Source organism: Myxocyprinus asiaticus, chromosome 15 (assembly GCF_019703515.2).
Source record: "Myxocyprinus asiaticus isolate MX2 ecotype Aquarium Trade chromosome 15, UBuf_Myxa_2, whole genome shotgun sequence".
In the NCBI taxonomy this organism is placed as follows: Eukaryota; Metazoa; Chordata; class Actinopteri; order Cypriniformes; family Catostomidae; genus Myxocyprinus; species Myxocyprinus asiaticus.
The window spans coordinates 594,943-616,856 of NC_059358.1; the positions used below are offsets into that span (position 1 = coordinate 594,943).

The window sequence follows — 21,914 nt, forward strand, 5'->3', positions numbered from 1 at the left end:
GAAGTGTACTCACACACACACACAAACACACACAGTGAAGTGTACTCTCACACACACACATACACACACACAGAGTGAAGTGTACACACACACACACACAAACACACACACACAGAGAGAGTGAAGTGTACTCACACACACACACACACACACAGAGTGAAGTGTACTCACACACACACACAAACACACACAGTGAAGTGTACTCTCACACACACACATACACACACACACAGAGTGAAGTGTACTCACACACACACACATACACACACACAGAGTGAAGTGTACTCACACACACACACACACAGACCACCACCACACACACACACACACACACACACACACACAAGAGTGAAGTGTACTCCACACACACACACACACACACACACACCACACACCACACACACACAGAGTGAAGTGTACTCTCACACACACACACACACACAGAGTGAAGTGTACTCTCACACACACACACACACACGAGAGTGAAGTGTACTCACACACACACACACACACACACACACACACACACACACACACACACAGAGTGAAGTGTACTCACACACACACACACACACACACACACAGAGTGAAGTGTACACTCACACACACACACACACACACACAGAGAGTGAAGTGTACTCATCACACACACACACACACACGCAGAGTGAAGTGTACTCACACACACATACAAACACACACACAGAGTGAAGTGTACTCTCACACACACACATACACACACACAGAGTGAAGTGTACTCACACACACACACACAAACAAACACACACACACACACACACAGAGTGAAGTGTACTCACACACACACACACACACACACACACAGAGTGAAGTGTACTCACACACACACACACACACACACACACAGAGTGAAGTGTACTCTCACACACACACACACAGAGAGTGAAGTGTACTCACACACACACACACACAGAGTGAAGTGTACTCACACACACACACACACACACACACAGAGTGAAGTGTGATCACACACAGGCAGAGGCAGTCCAGGATGCTCTTAAACACAGAGCACAACCCTGTCTTACCCATAATTACCACGGTAAAACAAAAATTTACACCAGAGACAGATCGTGAGAGGAAAGAGTGTAAGAACAGAAGAAACATTTGAAGAAAAGAGAGTGAAAGAGAGATGCAGTGTGTTTCTGAAGGTGTGTGTGTGTGTCAGGCTAATTTTAAACGCTCCTCGTGGTCCGAGACACCAATCTAAAAGTTTGAAGTGCCAAGACGAAGGATCACATTACACACACACAAACACACTTAGCCTTGAGACACACACACACACACTGTCACCCCGTAACCCCAATACACACACACACACACACACTGTCACCCCGTAACCCCAATACACACACACACACACACACACACTTATGCACACCTAACAACACACTGTAAATCCAAAACAAAGAAATACAAACACATCCTGAGCTGCTTACTGCTATTTACTCTTCATTTTTCACACATTCAAATCACACAACCATTTAAAGTATTAAACAGATGCTTCATGAATGTGTAACTGTGTTCTTAAAGGAACAGTTCACCCAAAAACGATAAGTTTGCAAAGATTGACATGATATGGAATACTTTATGCTGCCTTTATGTCCATTTCGGAGCTTGAACGTGTTGGACCCCATTGACTTGCACTGTATAAATATAAACACATTAAACATCTATAAAATGTGTTCATTGTGTTCCGCAGAAGAATGTAAAACGAGAGTAAATGACGAGAGAATGATCATTTTTGGGTGAACTATTCAAATACACAAAGAAGAGCTGCTACACACATATACACACACTGAAGTGTGTTTTCTAACACACACAAGCCTCTGTGTGTGTTTGTGTATTGTCTTGGGTGTCGTCAGCCAAAAATGAAAGATGTTTCAAGAGGTGGAGCAAGTAATTACATTTTGATGGAAGGTTATGAAGAAAAGCATTATTTTCTCCTTTGGGATAACTTGCACTAATGAATCATGCAAAATAAAGCCAGGAGTGTGTAATAAAGTAAATATTGATTTGATGTTGACATTAAACATTTTATGTCAGTGTTCCCCAATTAGTTTTCACCAAGGGTTATATTCTGCCAACAATACAAAGCCAAGGGCCACCGCCCTCGATGCTATTAAAAAGTGTTTGTGCTGCTGCTAATGTTATTATTAAGCCCTGAAACTACTTTAGTGAGTTGCTTCAAAGCCGTTCGTCCGATCGGAATGAAACCACCCAAATACGAAGCATCATTAGTACATTTCTTAAGATAAAAGAGAACATGGCAAAATTTTGCTCGTAAATGCCAAAAACAGGCTGATGAATTTGAGAAAGTGGTCTCTGTTTTTTAATTAAATTGATATAACTCTTAAGTGAAATGAGATATTTTCACCAAACTTACACACTTATTTAAGGGCTCAACCTGAGAACACACAGAAAAAGTTGCGGGGTTTGGCCATTTGGTGGCGCTGTAATTGAGACATTGATCACACTAAAATGGACTTGAAGCTGTATGTTTGCATTTTTGTGAGACTGGTCTTGTTAGATTGTGTGGGTCATGCAGAGAACAATGATTTGATTTTATGTAAATGTTTTGTTGCTATTACTCCTATAACATTTGTCCAATCAACATGAAATTGAAATCTGCTGATTATTTGCAGACCATGCCTGAAAATATTAGCAAATAGATTTTTGTTGTTTAAAATTGTTTCACAAACAAATCTGAAAGTACCACATTTATAAAAAAATACCAAAGAGGAATTAAGGCTGTTGCATTTGCTTAATAAAATGAAAATATTTTAGGAGCTTGCCCTGAGGGGTCATGGTGAATTCTGGATGCCCTGTAGTAAACAATGGTTAAATGTGCTTGCTTGAAATATTTCAGTTAATTAGACAAATTGTTTTCAATTAAGTTAGTGTCATGGAAATAATCAAAACTTTTTTCTTTTTTTTTTTTTTTAATTGGATTAAACTAAATATTGCATAGATGTCTATAAATGTATTGCATATAACTCTATGGATGTAAAAACTGACTTGTCCAATTTTTTCCAAAAAATCCTACAAAGTGCTTGAGAGTACACAAAACAATGTGTAGTGTGCAATGTTGGACTTAACACACTCTGCACAACCTTGAGTAAATGCTCTTTATCATTGCACTAATAACCACTTTTGTTCTGCCAATGATAGAGATTTTAATGTGCAACTAGTACATGCAAATATAGAAACATGGCCATAGTTGTTTGTTTTTTATCTTTTACTCTTACAGCATTCATCAGAATTCAAACTTAAAATGTGTCATGATGCTTCTTTCGCTGCTCATGCTGCCGATAATTAGCTTGACCCCGGTATTGCTGCTTGCAGCTATATTTATTATTATTATCATTATTACTACTGTTGTTTTGATTGTTTTTGTTAAAAGAGTCACAACATAAATATCCTGTTCTTTTTCTCTTTTTAGCAGCCTGTTTTATTTATTCAAACAATTACGAACATTTTGTTTGTAAACAGAAAAACAAAACTACACAACTTTGCCTGTTGAAAAAAAAAAAAAAAATACTTTATTGAACAATCTGGATCTCCATGTTCTCCATGTGAGTCAACCGTTCCTGCTCATCTCCAAACGGGATCTACTCCTTGCACTTTCCCTAACTGCAAATTCAATTATTAGACCTGTTAGCATTAATATTGTCATTGTTCTTCCTTAGATTAATGGGGGTCAAACTGTACCTGTATTAATTGACATATACTCCCCATTCAATGACAGCGACAGGCTGAAGCAACCTCTAATGTTGGCACTTCACTCTGCTGTATCCTGTAGTACCCCCAAAAGTTATATAATTGAACCCTTTGTACTGCAGACATAAACCTGGTCTGTTTTTGAAAGTCTACTCATGGTGTTGTCTTAATATACATCATTTAATATATGTTATATTCTCCTGGCATCAAAAACAGCAGCGAGGTTCTGCAATTCGTTTGCACTAAGCTCGTAGTAAAATATCCCATAAAAAGACTCTTTACATGCAGTATTATACTGTACACAAATGAACTTCAGAACCACACTGCTATTTTTATTGTTAGGAAAACAAAGTATTGCAATAATTTCAAAAAAGTAAAGACCGTGAGCCAGTGATTTCTTATTTGTAATATCGTGGTGAGTTGAGCGTGGATGCTGCGGAGAATAGCGTGAAGCCTCCACACGCGCTACGTCTCCGCGGTAACGCGCTCAACAAGTCACATGATAAGATGCGCGGATTGACGGTCTCAGACGCGGAGGCAACTGAGATTCGTCCTCTGCCACCCGGATTGAGGCGAGTCACTACGCCACCACGAGGACTTGGAGCGCATTGGGAATTGGGCATTCCAAATTGGGGAGAAAACGGGGAGTAAAAAAAACAAAACAAAAAAGAGATTATATATAGTTCTTAGAATGCGTCAACACCATGGAAAGAACATAATGAAACAGTTATGTCAAATCAGGTAAATAAATGCTTTAACAGCATTCATCTCGCATTCACTGCTGGGCAGGGCAAGAGACTGCGAAAATGTTTGTAGAACTGCATCAGCTCATAGTGTACAGGGGTGAAATTGTTTTTGGTTTTTATATTTCACGGACTCTGTGTGTGTTTCGTCAGAGGTTCATCTGACAAAATTGTCACGGATTTGGTGTGAACAGGCCTTTAGCGCAGGCCAAACATTTGTCACTCCAGTGCTGTACTCACAGATGAGAAGGACCGACTCTGACTGTAAGAGCGCGTTCTCGACCTCGTTCTTGTTCTGCGGCATCTGCGTTTGTGTCGGCTGCTTCTCCGCTCCGCTCCAGCGTCCCGCTCTGAACGGTACTCATGGGAACGGCAGGTGAAGTCTGTGTGTCGGAAGAATCTGTCTGTGATGGTGGAGTCTCTTTCATGATCCATAAGCTCCTCCCGCTCAACACGACAGTGACGTCTGCTGGACAGTCTGTGGTCAACAGAGTGTCTCTCATAGCTGGAAGCAAGAAAACATCAGAGAGACAGACAGGGAGAAAGAGAGGCTGCAGTTGTTTGGAGATACAAATCTTTGTAAACCACACTCAGTGTTAATCTTGTCAACAAAACCACTGACAGAAATGTTCATTGACGAAGGTTTTTTTCAATTGTGTAAATGACAATGAAAGCGAGGTGAAAAAGATGCATCATGACGATTATCAAATGGTTTTATTTAAAACGAACTGTTTACGAAAATATGACAAGAACAAAATAATACTGCTAAATATTATCAATGCACTAACCGGAGAGGTCTGGGTATCTCAGCGAGTATTGACGCTGACTATCACCCCTGGAGTCGTGAGTTTGAATCCAGGGTGTGCTGAGTGACTCCAGCCAGGTCTCCTAAGCAACTAAATTGGCCCGGTTGCTAGGGAGGGTAGAGTCACATGGGGTAACCTCCTCGTGGTCGTGATTAGTGGTTCTCGCTCTCAATGGGGCGTGTGGTAAGTTGTGCGTGGATCGTGGAGAGTAGCATGAGCCTCCACATGCTGTGAGTCTCCGCGGTGTCATGCACAATGAGTCACGTGATAAGATGCGCGGATTGACGGTCTCAGAAGCGGAGGCAACTGAGACTTGTCCTCCTCCACCCGGATTGAGGTGAGTAACCGCGCCACCACGAGGACCTACTAAGTAGTGGGAATTGGGCATTCCAAATTGGGGAGAAAATCGGGAAAATATAAAATAAATAAATAATAATAAAAAAATAAGTCATGATGAAATATTGAATACATTTAAAGGACATTTTCATCAAAACACACAAATTATGACTAAAATAAAAAAAAACTGTGTGAAAATTTACTTTGCACACAAAAAAAATATAATTTTAAGATTTACGCATTTCAATTTCATTAAAAAAATTCCATCAAACTGAACTGAGTACACGTTACACAGTCCAATTTGATGGAATTTTGTAATGAAATTGAAATGCGTAAATCGCAAAAATAGTTTAAAATATTTTTTTAATGTGAGAAAAAAACACATTTTCATAAGCGACTAGTTGGTGAGCTGTGTGAAGTCAGTCAAATCAGTCACATTCATTAGAGATCATTCACATTAGATGCATTCTTGATTTCAAAAATAAAAAGACAGACAGAATAGAACAAAACACAGAAGTGCTATAAAGGGTACGAATTTAAAGACACAACTTCAGGGAGAGACCTTATCATGTATCAGTCTAACAACACACTGCCAGCACACTAAAACACTCTCAGAGAAGTCGTGTGTCTTAATTTATCCCCTCTAAAGCAGCTAAAAATACGTCCGTTGGAGGATGACTAGCTGACCATCCTGACCCATTCCTATTCCACACACATATATAAATGTTTGTCTGATACCTCCTGTCATACCGGTAACTGCCGTCCCTCCTGCGTCCTGCTCCTCTCCTCTCTCTGTGACTCCTGTTTCTGTCTCGCTGTCTGCTGGATGATGTCGAGCGACTGCGACTGTGTCGTCTCCGCCGGTGTCTGCGGCTTTGGTACCGAACACGATGACTCCGACTGTGGCTTCGCTCTGATGATGGGTATCGCCGAGAGGGAGGCATCTACACACAGAAAACATCAACATATACACAATCACTATTAATGTGCACAACTGTGTTAACTCATGCGCACCCATCATTTATACTGTAGCGATACCTTCCTAAATCTTATGTACTCTTCGTTTTTTTGTTAACATAAAGGTTTTGCTTTCTTGTTAGTATTCAACATATCCTTTTGCATTACAGTCCTATCAGGCCAGTGCTGTATAGTATTGCATATTACAACAAAAATCATAATTGTCAATTATTTCCATTGATATTGTACTTGCAATCAATTTCAATTAATAAAATTTACATTAAAATACACATGCCAGGGGTCCTGGGTATCTCAGCGAGTATTGACGCTGACTATCACACCTGGAGTCGTGAGTTTGAATCCAGGGTGTGCTGAGTGACTCCAGCCAGGTCTCCTAAGCAACCAAATTGGCCCGGTTGCTAGGGAGGGTAGAGTCACATGGGGTAAACTCCTTGTGGTCACGATTAGTGGTTCCCACGGTGAGTTGTGTGTGGATGCTGTGGAGAATAGCGTGAAGCCTCCACACGCGCTATGTCTCCGTGGTAACGTGCTCAACAAGTCACGTGATAAGATGCATGGATTGACGGTCTCAGATGCGGAGGCAACTGAGATTCGTCCTCCGCCACCCAGATTGAGGCGAGTCACTTCGCCACCACGAGGACTTAGAGCGCATTGGGAACTGGGCATTCCAAATTGGGGAGAATTTTTTTTATAAATAATAATAAATAAATAAAAATATGCATGCCATACTTTTTTATGTAGGCTCCACATCCAAAACATGCCAATGACTGTTTCAGTATTTATAAGTGTTTTATCAGTAAACGAATCGTAAACGGTCAACTTCACATTGGCTCTCTTAGAAGCACTAAAAACATGATAAATTATTTTAAAATATTATAAATTATACGGTCATGTTTGTAATCCATTACAAGGCTCTACCACTGCAAAAACAAAAGTTAAACAGAAAATTGAATCACTTTTCTTTTTCTACACAACATTAATACTAGACTGCTACAATTGACATTTTTCACGATTATTTCATCCGACATTAGTTGATCTTGTATTTGTGTTTTTATTCTTTGCAAACTTAAACATCTGGTTTTCTGTCATGCATTGAACTTTGTTGCTTTTGCAAATGCTGCTAATTTAAATATGTTACTAAATTAACATCATCTATCTGGCAAACATAGTGAGGTTTAGTCAAACTGTCAGAGTATCAGAAGCATCAGTTAGAATGGGTTGAAAGCTATAAACCAATCAGTAATGTTCTGTGTCATATGCCACAGTTGCACTGCAAAAGTGACTGTTTAATTTATAACTGTCATTGAGTTATAAGCGGTATCATGTTCAGCTGTTACTGCATATTAAAAATATAACATCTGATGTATATACAGCTGAAGTCAGAAGTTTATATACATATCAGCCAAACACATTTAAACTCAGCTTTACACAATTCCTGACATTTAATCATAGAAAACATTCCCTGTCTTAGGTCAGTTAGGATCACTACTTTATTTTAAGAATGTGAAATGTCAGAATAATAGTAGAGAGAATTATTTATTTCAGCTTTTATTTCTTTCATCACATTCCCAGTGGGTCAGAAGTTTACATACACTTTGTTAGTATTTGGTAGGATTGCCTTTAAATTGTTTAACTTGGGTCAAATGTTTTGGGTATCCTTCCACAAGCTTCTCACAATAAGTTGCTGGAATTTTGTCCCATTCCTCCAGACCGAACTGGTGTAACTGAGTCAGGTTTGTAGGCCTCCTTGCTCAAACACGCTTTTTCATCGGATTGAGGTCAGGGCTTTGTGATGGACACTCCAATACCTTGACTTTGTTGTCCTTAAGCCATTTTGCCTCAACTTTGGAGGTATGCTTGGGGTCATTGTCCATTTGGAAAACCCATTTGTGACCAAGCTTTAACTTCCTGTCTGATGTCTTGAGATGTTGCTTCAATATATCCACATAATTTTCCTTCCTCATGATGCCATCTATTTTGTGAAGTGCACCAGTCCCTCCTGCAGCAAAGCACCCCCACAACATGATGCTGCCACCCCCATGCTTCACGGTTGGGATGGTGTTCTTCGGCTTGCAAGCCTCACCCTTTTTCCTCCAAACATAATGATGGTCATTATGGCCAAACAGTTCAATTTTTGTTTCATCAGACCAGAGGACATTTCTCCAAAAAGTAAGATCTTTGTCCCCATGTGCACTTGCAAACTGTAGTCTGGCTTTTTTATGGTGGTTTTGGAGCAGTGGCTTCTTCCTTGCTGAGCAGCCTTTCAGGTTATGTCGATATAGGACTCGTTTTACTGTGGATATAGATACTTGTCTACCTGTTTCCTCCAGCATCTTCACAAGGTCCTTTGCTGTTGTTCTGGGATTGATTTGCACTTTTCACACCAAACTATGTTCATCTCTAGGAGACAGAATGCGTCTCCTTCCTGAGCGATATGATGGCTGTGTGGTCCCATGGTGTTTATACTTGTGTACTATTGTTTGTACAGATGAACGTGGTACCTTCAGGCGTTTGGAAATTGCTCCCAAGGATGAACCAGACTTGCTGATTTCTTTGGATTTTCCCATGATGTCAAGCAAAGAGGCACTGAGTTTGAAGGTAGGCCTTAAAATACATCCACAGGTACACCTCCAATTCAGTACACCTCCTATCAGAAGCTAATTGGCTAATTGTCTAAAGGCTTGACATCATTTTCTGGGATTTTCCAAGCTGTTTAAAGGCACAGTTAACTTAGTGTATGTAAACTTCTGACCTACTGGAATTGTGATATAGTCTATTAAAAATTAAACAATCTGTTTGTAAACAATTGTTGGAAAAATTACTTGAAAGGGACGGAGAACACCACAAGGAAGAAAAGAGAAGAGCACAAAGAACAAGACATTGCAGATAATAACAGAACACAGAGAGGTGTCTCAGTTGTGTGTTTATAACTGTTGTTGTTGTTGTTGTTGTTGTTTTCAAATAAACAGATAAACCACCGCCTGATCCACATCACCGTGAACAAGAGGACAATTATTAAAGCATTTACCGCTTTTGCAGCGACGCCAGTTCGTTTATCCCACAGAAAATCCGTTCCGACGTTCATTTGACGCTCCGTGAACTCGCGAGCTTCCGGTGATGCGTGCGCGCACCCGTCATTTCTCCCGCTGACCCCAAGCGCGTTCACGGGACGAGAAATAATGTGCTTTACAAAAATGAAAAGAATAATAATAGGCGGCACTTGATTCGTTTTATTAACTATTATCTTATAGAAATATATAACTGCATTTAATGTTGAAATACATATTAGTATGTTTCAAAATTGACGTGGCAGTAAAAAACATTCACTTGACAACTCTTATTAATGAGGAGATAAATATGACGAAAAGCTGCTGTAGTTTATTTTTTGCACTTCAGACAAAGAAAAAGAAAAACGGAACTGATTTTTATCACCTTCCAACCCACAATAATACATTAATTCTTCTGTTAAAACGTATGTATTATTTGAGCTGTAAAATTTATTAAATTACCGTTTTACGTATTACGTTGCCATGGCAACGAAGTGAAATTGTCTATAACTTTCCACAGATGTGGTTAGTAAGTGATTTTATGAGAGTAAAATCATGTTAACACGCATATTGTTTATGTCTTGTGTCTATACTTTTGAAACAGTGAGTATTTTAATGTTTACCGATTATTGACCCCATTGACTTCCATTGTAAGTGTCTCACTGGAACACACATTTGGGCTTTTTTAAATCCTTGTACAACAATTTGAAGTTACTCAGAGGTTCTTAGAGAACAAAAATGTCCATGTCAAAAAAACAACAAAAAAAAAAACAACAAAAAAAAAACATCAAAATATTATATATTAATATTATTTTCCACTTTCACTGACTTAGATATTTAAACCAACATCAGTCCTGATCATAACTACCAAATATTCATTCATTTTCAGGATTTTAACCCTTTAAATGGCAGTTTGTTTACATAATGCCACTGTTGTTTTTTACACACACACATTTCTCAATACATACATACAAAACACACTCTGACATCCATACCAACACACACACACGCACACACACACACACACACACACACACACACACACACATAAAATTTTAGCTGCATCATTTATTCAGTTGGCCTGCAGTGCTCTATAATACAGCAAACAGAAAATAGGGGAAAAGCTTGTATTTGCTCCATAGGCTAAACATGAGAAAATGGCGCCATCTGGTGGAAAATATAAAAAATGTAAATTTTGAAGTCAGGGTTCTGGAATGAAAGTACAATATCATAGAATTCATGATTTTATGCTTTAATGACACTGGGATCAAATATTGCAGTTTTAATGGGTTTCAATGGGGACATTTTTGTCCTGAAGGTCCTGAGTGTAACTATTTTTTGTATTATAGATGTATTATAGGAACTGAAGTTGAAATATCAAAATTCCCCCAAAAATACACACCTTTGGCAAAATGTGTGCCATTGGCATCAGCACAGCCAAAATGATCGAAAAAACAAAAATGAAAAAGACAGAAATGTTCCAAAGGTCACACAAGGGTTAAAGAAAAGGAGGGATGAGTTAAAATAAATTTTTGTACTAATCAACGTCATGATGACTTCACACCAAAACAACAGAAATAATACTACAAAAGAGTTAAAACCTCTATGAATTCTTAATAACTATTTTAAAGTCCCTTTTAATTCCCTTGACCAAGGAAACATCATTAAATAATTCAAGTGCAAGGCATTGTGGGTATTCCCCAAAGCCTTATTTTTGTACTCAGTTTGAGTTACTAACACTTAAAATCTTAAGTATATGGATTTTTAAGAAAAATAAGTGTTTTGATTTATAAACCCAAAATTTGACATTTCATATAATGTTTAATGAAGACAACTTGATTTTTCCAGTTATGACAACATTAGGGTTTACAGTGTAGGCTATGTCACTACTTGGGGTAGGTTGTCATGGTGAAACACCCTAAATATGTTTTTCAGAACAAAAATTAACAAATAGGAAACACAAAAATGTTAAAGGGAATGTAAAAAAAAAAATAAAAAAAATAAAATAAAAATTATTGTTTTGGAAAAGATTAATATATTTTCAATACATGTAAAAAATGATCAAACACATGTGAAGCAGTTTCTGCTGTACGATCGGTTGATATGTTTGTTTTTCTGTAGCTCAGTGTCCTGCAGAAAGTTTTGGAAAAGCTCCAGGAGAAGAGAACGAACTCTATGGAGTCCAAACGTCCACCAAAATTCTCCTGTTTTGAATTTTTTAAATGAATCAATAATTTGTCCCCTTTTGCCTTAATGACATCATGCACAGGCATACACAAACCTGATGATCATGTGATCCTTCATAATTTGAGAATGTTCTAGAGAGAATCTTGTGCACTTCAACAGAAGCAAGAACATCTGATCACCTGTGCAGAGTTCACATAATCAATAACACTAATTTACTTACATCTGATTAGTCACCTGTAGAAATAAGTGCATTTTATGTCATTTCTGTTTTAAATATTTCAAAACAATCAAACTTCAGGTTGAAATTAGATTTTGCACCCCAGATTTTCAATGTTGTCTGAAACATTTGGCCCCACTGTCAGAGTAATGCATCACTGTACAGTGGATGTGGTGTCAGCACAGGACATTTTTGTAAGGAGTAACGCACCGGATGAAGAAGGTTTCAGTCTATTCAGAAAGTAACACACTAATACTGCAGTTTTGTGTAAAGCAGAAGACCAAACAGCTGGTGGTATAGAAACAGTGCTGTTATTGCACACAAGCAGCTGACGCCGTCTCACCTCTGATATCTGTAGGACTTTAACTCAGCACACTTTAGGTTTACAACAAAAGACAATAAGAGTGTTTTAACTAATATAAGATTACAAGACAACAATCCTGTCTCTGCTAATAATACCGACCTCTCTTTTGTAATTGTTTCGCATCTTCTCTTCAGTGACCTGTTGGTGATTCGTGTGCGGTGACGAAAGGCTCTCACTTCGGCCAGCTGTGTGAATGTCCTCACAACACTTAATGCAGCATGTTCTTTCTCAAATGTTTGTGATTGGAAAGTATATTACTCTGATTTCTTTTCTTTTCCTTTTCTCCCCAATTTGGAATGCCCAATTCCCACTACTTAGTAGGTCCTCGTGGTGTTGCGGTTACTCATCTCAATCCGGGTGGTGGAGGACAAGTCTCAGTTGCCTCCGCTTCTGAGACGTCAATCCGTGCATCTTATCACGTGACTCGTTGTGCATGACACCGCGGAGACTCACAGCATGTGGAGGCTCATGCTACTCTCCACGATCCACACACAACTTACCACACGCCCCATTGAGAGCGAGAACTACTAATCATGACCACGAGGAGGTTACCCCATGTGACTCTACCCTCCCTAGCAACCGGGCCAATTTGGTTGCTTAGGAGACCTGGCTGGAGTCACTCAGCACACCCTGGATTCGAACTCGTGACTCCAGGTGTGATAGCGTCAATACTCGCTGAGATACCCAGGCCCTCAATTACTCTGATTTCTGGTATTAATTTAAAAAAGTCCCAGACCAGTAGCTGAACTGTAACGGTCATTTATTGATGTTATTTAAATTGGAATCCAAAGTGCTACTTAATAATTTATCTTCAGCCCATTTTTACGTATTTTTATGTAGAGAGTACACTAACAAATAATTTTTGGATTTACTTTAAAATATATTTGTAGCATTTCTGCATCACGCTTTTTAAGTAAATTCAACTTATGGTCATTTTATGTCAGCATAACTAGAAAACCTTTGTTAGATAAACACAAATGCATCAGTTCATTCAACTTTATTTACTTAAAAAGGTGTCACATGAATAAGATTGAACAACTAATAGCACGCTGTTTGAAATGAGCATTATTGTTTATTGTTTCTACTTAACGTAATTGGCTTAAACAAAGATAATGAGTGAGGTCAGTCATTAAACAATTGATTCCCCAACGTTTAGTGTTCATTTATAAATCTACTATTATTCATTGTAGGTCGTGTTAGTGCATTAAATAATGTTAACAGATACCATATATTTGGGCCTGGGTATCTCAGCGAGCATTGACGCTAACTATCACCCCTGGAGTCATGAGTTTGAGTGACTCCAGTCAGGTCTCCTAAGCAACCAAATTGGCCCGGTTGCTAGGGAGGGTAGAGTCACATGGGGTAACCTCCTCGTGGTCGTGATTAGTGGTTCTCGCTCTCAGTGGGGCGTGTGGTAAGTTGTGTGTGGATCGTGGAGAGTAGCATGAGCCTCCACATGCTGTGAGTCTCCGCGGTGTCATGCACAACGAGTCACGTGATAAGATGCACGGATTGACGGTCTCAGAAGCGGAGGCAACTGAGACTTGTCCTCCACCACCCGGATTGAGGTGAGTAACAGCGCCACCACGAGGACCTACTAAGTAGTGGGAATTGGGCATTCCAAATTGGGAGAAAAGGGATAAAAAAAATAAATAAAAAAAAATGTATCCCAGGGCGTGCTGAGTGACTCCAGTCAGGTCTCCTAAGCAACCAAATTGGCCCGGTTGCTAGGGAGGGTAGAGTCACATGGGGTAACCTCCTCGTGGTCGCGATTAGGGGTTCTCGCTCTCAATGGGGCGTGTGGTGAATTGTGCGTGGATGCCATGGAGAATAGCGTGAAGCCTCCACACACGCTATGTCTCCGTGGTAACGCACTCAACAAGTCATGTGATAAGATGCACGGATTGACGGTCTCAGAAGCGGAGGCAACTGAGACTTGTCCTCCACCACCCGGATTGAGGTGAGTAACCGCGCCACCACGAGGACCTACTAAGTAGTGGGAATTGGGCATTCCAAATTGGAAGGGGATTAAAAAAAACAAAAACAATTGATTCCCCAAAGATGTGCAGATAAAGTTGCACTTCAGCTACAAACATTCACATGTACAAAGAAAAATTACATGTATTGAACAGGATCCAACTTCAGTAAAGAGAACACTATAATCACCCACAAACAACTAATCACAGTAAAACAACATCAAAAAGAGCTCAAATCTCTATTAATTCTGAACAACAACTAATTAAATGCCCCAATAAGTTTCACTCTAAGTTCACTTTATAATTTATATTTTGTGTTGTACACATTAATGCAAATTTAGCTGTCACTTACACAATATAAAGGAAGTCTATGAGTCGTGCTGTCAAATTGGCTTTCGTTGCAAGATTTTGGTCACCCAGAGTGTCATCTCTTGACCAAATACTGTCTTCGACTGTTAGCAATTCAGACAGACAGAAACACAATAACTGCATGTTGTAAATGTGATTTTAATTTGATAGACAAAAGAGACTAAAATGCACATTCATTATGACAATCTAAAGCAAACTAAAACATTGTGTATCAAAAATCATGTCAACACACTACAAACCGAAGACTTTCGATGAAGACTTTCGCTTCAGAATGCAGACTTTACATCGACTGGAGACCCAACACAGGACCAAAACTCTTCATCATACAAAACTAATCAAAAATGCCCTTAAAATCAAACGCTGAAATGTATAAATGTTACCAAAATCCCAATAACATGCTAAATTATTAACACAAGTTGAACAGGAAAATGGACAAGTTTGGTTTCTACGGCTTTCTCTGAAACCCCTGTTTTTAGTTTCCCAAAGTATGCGGTCCTAGAGAGCATTTTAAGCCTTCATTTTCAGGAGGAAAACGTTGTATCAATGTCTTGTCACATGATTAGTGTGAGTAGTCACATGACTACTGTAAATTTCTCTTTTGAATTTTCAATAATTCACCACACAAAACACATTGTGGTTGACTATGTTTCTGTATATTACCGGTGAACAAACCTTGTGTAGTTTTGTTCATGGATTTTGAGGATGAGTGCATGTCACACAACCTGTCCACGTTGACATCTGGGTAATGTGGCTAGTTTCCACCTAATGACAGATTAATTTGCGGCAAAATAACACAGTTTGATTGGACACACGGCTTTTGACATGAACAACAAAATAAATGGGAAGTTGAATTAACCCATTTATTCTGCCATCCTAACTACAGTATGCATGACTATATGGTTTAATGCATATTTATTTAGTATTCCCCTGCTCTCCCAGTCAGAACAGACCTGCCACCCTTTTTTGGGTCGTGACCACCACCAGTTGAGAAGCACTGAACTAAAGTACATAATGATTATAACCGTATAACATGATGATGAAGCAAATCACTTGAGTGAAAACACACCTTTAACTGTCTTCAGCATTTCAACATCAGTGAGAATAAATAATGCCACCTCACAGACAGCTTTCCATGTCTCATTTCCTCACAGAGAGATCATCTTGGCTTCCTTTCAAACATGCAGCTGCACAATAAAGCCGGCACACCCCGAGTCGAACGCTCCCTGCGTTAAACAGGTTGTGTGACTTCAGGAAACGTTTTTAAACTCTCAATTACTCCTTAACTGAAGGAACGTTTACATTTCATCTGCATGTGGAGGTTTGGCTGCGTCTGTCCCTGCATTTCCTGCACCTGCAGGTGTCAATAAACCAATCGCCAGTTCATCTGTGTTATCTTGAGTCACGTCTGTGCTGTTCCCCTGCGGCCGCTGCTGCATCACTGCGTCCTCCTGCGGCGGCGGCCAATCAGAGCTCAGATCTGCTGCGTCTGTCTGTCGGTGGTCTGCGGGTACTGACAAAGGATCTGAAATGATCGGATCATCTTCTGCAGCGTTCTCCAAGAGCGGGAGTGAAGCGACATCATTCAGGATGTTTCTGGAAATTACTGCAACAGAAAAAAACAACAGTAAAATCAAAAACCCTCATTTAAGTCAACATGACGCGGTTTACTTTAATACACGTTCCTGGCCTTATTGAGAACATGTAATAATTTGCTCTGCCTGTAAAATTACTTCTGATGTCACCAGTCCCTCTTATTTTTTGACCGCTTGTCATATAGAGACACTTCACACCATCCAATCAACAGAGCGCAGACGTATTTTTCCCACTGGGATTTCATAAAGTCCTTCATAAAAGAGTTGTGCACCATGAAACAAACCAACCAGCTCCGAGGTGAATCACGACATTATAAACTTTGATTGGAGGCAAAAAAGTGTTTGAAAAACAGACAAAAAGACAAAACACAAGACTGTGTACTGAACGTTTTTAATGAGGGAATTAACTCAATCAATCCCATGAAGCATTGCAATTGATGCAATCGAATTAAAAACAATGGGAATATATAAATCTAATGATTTAAAGTTGTTGATTATAAATATAGAAACAACATATTTTAAGTATATTGCTAAAAATTCAGATATAAACAAATACATCAGTAGTTAGCGAGTGTGTGATTCAATTGCGTCATTCACAGTGCATCATGGGAGTGGGCGGAGCACTTTTGATGTGATTCCCTGATTGGTGGATGTCTCTTTAGGATTATGGGTAGTGTAGTTCTTCACCAGGGGTTCTTTTATTAAACACGATTTTTTTTTTAATTCAGTTGTAATAACGTGGATTGATATTTTCAACAGAAGCATATACCATCGATTAACAACCTCAGAGCTCACGAAAAGGCTGTTTTTAAACATTTATAAGCTATCGTTAATAATCAGTTTCACTATGGAGAAAATGAATGTGATTTTTATTTTTTATTATTGCATTTATTAAAATGTTAATTTATACAGTAAATCTACAATTATTCATTGCAGGTCATGTTAGTTCATAATGCATTAGATAATGTTAACAGATACCATATATCTCAGCGAGTATTGATGCTGACTATCACCCCTGGAGTCATGAGTTTGAATCCAGGGCGTGCTGAGTGACTCCAGCCAGGTCTCCTAAGCAACCAAATTGGCCCGGTTGCTAGGGAGGGTAGAGTCACATGGAGTAACCTCCTCGTGGTCATGATTAGTGGTTCTCGCTCTCAATGGGGCGTGTGGCAAGTTGTGTGTGGATCGTGGAGAGTAGCATGAGCCTCCACATGCTGTGAGTCTCCGCGGTGTCATGCACAACGAGTCACGTGATAAGATGCACGGATTGACGGTCTCAGAAGCGGAGGCAACTGAGACTTGTCCTCCACCACCCGGATTGAGGTGAGTAACCGTGCCACCACGAGGACCTACTAAGTAGTGGGAATTGGGCATTCCAAAATTGGGAGAAAAGGGGATAAAAAAAAAGCCATTTATATAAAAACTATTTTTGCAGCATTAAAACTAACTACAACAAAACTGAAAACTAAACTAAAAAAAAAACAATCTTTTTGAAAACTATAATAACCCTGTTCCAGAACTGACTGTTACGCTCTGTTCCTGATGGATAAAAGTCCCACAACAAAAATATTTTTCTCATTGAATATCCTGTTTCACTCTCATATACGTCACATTACTGAGGCTTTAATGACTCAGGCGAAACACGGGTTCATTCTAATAATGAAAGAACATCTCTCATTATGACATAATATTTTCTGACCGCCTGACGGACTGTACGTGTCATCTGGTGACTGAGAACGCCAGCTGAATGGACTGTAACTCGGGAAGATGATCAAACCCAGAGAGAAGATGAGAATCTATGAAAGAGAAAAACAGATTCGTTAAAGCCACAGCTGGAAATAAAAGATTACTGTGAATAATCATTAATGAGCTGTTTATCTGACCATGATGCAAGTGCTCGTCTGCGCAGCTTTAGTGGCCGTCCGCTTGATCAGAGACTGCAGTTTATGCAACTGAGCAAGAAGAGACCTGAAACAAACAAATATTCTGGAGAGAAGCTACAGACACCTGAAATGACCTGATGAGTGCAGTTTACTCGTCTCCTATTGAAACTGGACATTGGGGCTTGTCCGTTGAAGGGCAGTCTCATTCTAGAGAGAATTTTATTGGACAAAAAATTTGTATATGCCTCTGTGAACACGATGAGCCATTATATTTTTGTTTGGAAGTGAGAGACTGTAAATTGTACATGTGGATGTGTGTATGTATAAGGGTGTGAGTGGTGGAATATACAGTAACTATATGTAATATTATTACAAATAATGTATCGTTCTTCATCGTTTTTAGATCTCTTGCGTACCAATGTGTACATTTTGTATTTTTATTAGGGCTGTCGATTTTATGCGTTTAGTGCAATGAATTATATAAAAAATAACGTGTTAAAACATTTATGCAATTAATCATGCCTCATGTAACCTCGTGTTTTACGAACTGCATCAGCAGGGGGCAGTCAGCGCAACCCAACAAATCTTACAAGCAGCGCAGCTACAGAATAAGAGCCAGGACACATTGACAGCTGAAAGAAGCGCAACAGAACGCAGGAGCCTCCAGAGGTGATTTTTATGGTTACAATGTCTTTAAAAAAAACAGTGAAAACCAGCGAGACGCTCCAAAAGTGTCCGTCTGATGCATACATGCATAGATGACAATATCATTTTAAAAATGCAGATGGAACGAACGAAAGAATGCATCCTGATAGAACAGGACATATTGACGAACTCAATTGCAAAATGAATTGCTGTTGAATAGGATTATGTGCAATTATATTTAATGCAATTTATTTCAAACTGAATTTCAATCTGTATTATATATTTATTGTAGGCCCTATGTATTATATCTATAAATATTTGATTATTATGCATTATTTGCAGTATATGAATTATCTTCATTTGGGGGCCTTTCTCAGCAAATAATAACTGTATGCGATTATTTAATCGGCTCATCATATAATTAATTTGATTAAAAATGTTAATCAATTGACAGCCCTAACATATGTACAGTATATGTATTATTATTTGAATTAGTGTGGGGTTTTTTATATCTTTATTTGGGGGCCTTTCTCAGCAAATATTGATTGATATATGCGATTCATTCAGATTCATTTGATTAAACACCTTAAAACTCAAGGCGAACAGACATGAACTAAAGCCAAAACATTACAATTCTTAATAAATAAATAACCATTACTATGGTAAAACTCACATGTTGTGTTTCTCCAGCTGTTCGGCGGTTCTCTGCAGCTCCTTATTCTGAGCAGAACATGCCGCCACTCTAACACACACACACACACACACAGACACAGACACACACACACACACAGACAGATTCACACAGACACACACATACAGATTCACACAGACACACACAGACACAGACACACACAGACACAGACACACACACACACACACACAGACACACACACAGACACACACACACAGACACACACAGACACAGACAGACACAGACAGACACAGACAGACACACACACAGACACAGACAGACACACACACACACACACAGACACACACAGACACACACACAGACACAGACACACACAGACAGACACACACACAGACAGACACACACACAGACAGACACACACACACACACACACACAGACACAGACACAGACAGACACACAGACACACAGACAGACACACAGACACACACACAGACACAGACAGACACACACACACAGACACAGACAGACACACACACGCACGCAAACGCAGACACACAGACGCACACAGGCACACACACGCAGACACACGCGCGCACAGACACACGCAGACACACGCAGACACACGACGCACACACACAGACACACGCAGATGCAGACGCACAGAGACACGCGCAGAGACACACGCGCAGAGACACACGCACAGAGACACACGCACAGAGACACACGCACAGAGACACACGCACACACACCTGATGAGTTTAGAGGTAAAACTACTTTAAAAGAGAACTCATTACACCTTGATTCACTTTCAGTCGTCCCAAATTCAAATCTTCATCTAACCTTCATTCTATTAAACAAGTGTCTTCAAGGGTCATGAAACACTAAAACATGTTTCTCTAGATGTTAACAGATTTGTACGTGTTGCAGATGGTGTAATGCAATGATAGCAAGCATTGAAAATATTTTCAAGGAGAAAGTGATTCATCTGGGGATTTTTTGGCCCATTTTCTTCTTCCTGTTTTGATACCAACATTGGGAAGATGTCACGTGGATGTATTTATTTTATATTTACACTAGATTTGAGCACATACAGGTCATTGGTTTCTCTCGATGTTATTCACGAGACAGGCCAGTCAGATGCATCAGTCGCAAGTATGAAATCACATGCTCCAAAAGTACAATGGAGTTGCATGTGTTCCACTGCGACATGATCTTCATCAATAACCAACACGTTTGTAATGTTTGTGTGCAACAAGCTGGTTAAATGGAGAGTTTGTAGACATATGAACAGTCAGACCGACCAGAGCTGATTTGAAACAGACGTGGTGGATCAGCATCAAATCACTAATATTTGTCCTTTAATGTCACAGAATATCGAGTTATTAAAAATGCAAAAGCACATTTACATTCAGTATAAATGCGAACGGCTCATCATTTCTATGTGCATGAAACTGCAGCTATAAGATTAACGATGTGTGTATTTGAAGTTTGCATTCATGTCTAATGAATTTGTGCATCTGTTGTGTTACTGAGATGTACTGTAACTTCGGTAACATCTCACCTGCTCTCCAGTCCGTCGATATACTCTTTCTTCCTCCTGCGACTGTCCTGCGCTGAGAGTTTGTTACGGATTTTCCGTCTTACTTTCTTCAGGATTCTCTCCTCGGCCTGTGAGATTTAAACACACTCTCTTCAGTGCTGTATTCCTCACAGCACACACACACACACACACACGCACACACACACGCACACACACACGCACACACACACGAGGCATGTCACACCTTGGTCAATGGCAGATTATTGGGCAGTGAAATTCCCTCCTGATCCAGCAGCTTCTGTTCCTCATCTGTCAGCTGAAGTTCAGGAAAAACCTGGGAAGAGTTCAAACATCAGCAATGCACCAGACACACAAAGATAACAATTATGTCATCATTTATTCACCCTCATGCTGCTCCAAACCCGTATGGCTTTCTAGTGTAGATGACAGCATTGTGTGAGGAACAGACTAAATTTAAATTGTTATTCATTGAAAATCTTCCCCTTCTCTGCAGCTCTTAATCTCATTTCTGCTTCTGCATATTTAAATTTGGCACGTCACAATTGGCTGGTCACTGCATGACAGAACTTTCATTTTTGGGAGAACTATCTCTTTAAAAAACTGTACCAGAAAGTTGTCCTGGTTGTGCATTTGTTGCGTGTCGTCAGATGAAGCGTTCTCCATTTTAACAGATGACACCAGCTCGTTCACCACACACGACTCCGACAGCAACATCTGAGAGCTCCACTCATCTGAGCAGCCAATCAGAGGACAGAACAGACTTGTTACATGCGAGTGTTTTGCGCTTTCATGCCAAAGACT

At 39.5% G+C, this 21,914-nt stretch overlaps 1 protein-coding gene, 2 long non-coding RNA genes and 1 pseudogene across 3 annotated transcripts in view; 2 read left to right on the top strand and 2 right to left on the bottom strand.

Annotated features, from left to right (window-relative positions):
- Positions 1-9,763, bottom strand: part of LOC127453134 (dual specificity protein kinase CLK2-like) — a 23,902-nt pseudogene extending 14,139 nt beyond the window's left edge.
- LOC127453258 (uncharacterized) lies at positions 5,295-15,514 on the top strand. The gene is made up of 3 exons (XR_007899389.1): positions 5,295-5,382; positions 13,743-14,002; positions 14,395-15,514. It is a non-coding gene; the product is annotated as an uncharacterized LOC127453258 (long non-coding RNA).
- The window catches only part of creb3l4 (cAMP responsive element binding protein 3-like 4), a 9,551-nt gene continuing 2,538 nt past the window's right edge, over positions 14,902-21,914 (bottom strand). The window contains exons 4-10 of the mRNA XM_051719347.1: positions 21,720-21,844; positions 21,337-21,426; positions 21,114-21,220; positions 19,573-19,641; positions 18,255-18,339; positions 18,071-18,167; positions 14,902-16,382 (exon numbers count right to left, since the gene is read on the bottom strand). Coding sequence (XP_051575307.1) covers positions 16,075-16,382; positions 18,071-18,167; positions 18,255-18,339; positions 19,573-19,641; positions 21,114-21,220; positions 21,337-21,426; positions 21,720-21,844 — 881 coding nt within the window. The 3' untranslated portion in view covers positions 14,902-16,074. The remainder of the gene's footprint in view (positions 16,383-18,070; positions 18,168-18,254; positions 18,340-19,572; positions 19,642-21,113; positions 21,221-21,336; positions 21,427-21,719; positions 21,845-21,914) is intronic.
- LOC127453250 (uncharacterized) overlaps positions 17,550-21,914 on the top strand; it is a 25,776-nt gene continuing 21,411 nt past the window's right edge. The window contains exon 1 of the long non-coding RNA XR_007899377.1: positions 17,550-17,694. This is a non-coding gene — a long non-coding RNA (uncharacterized LOC127453250). The remainder of the gene's footprint in view (positions 17,695-21,914) is intronic.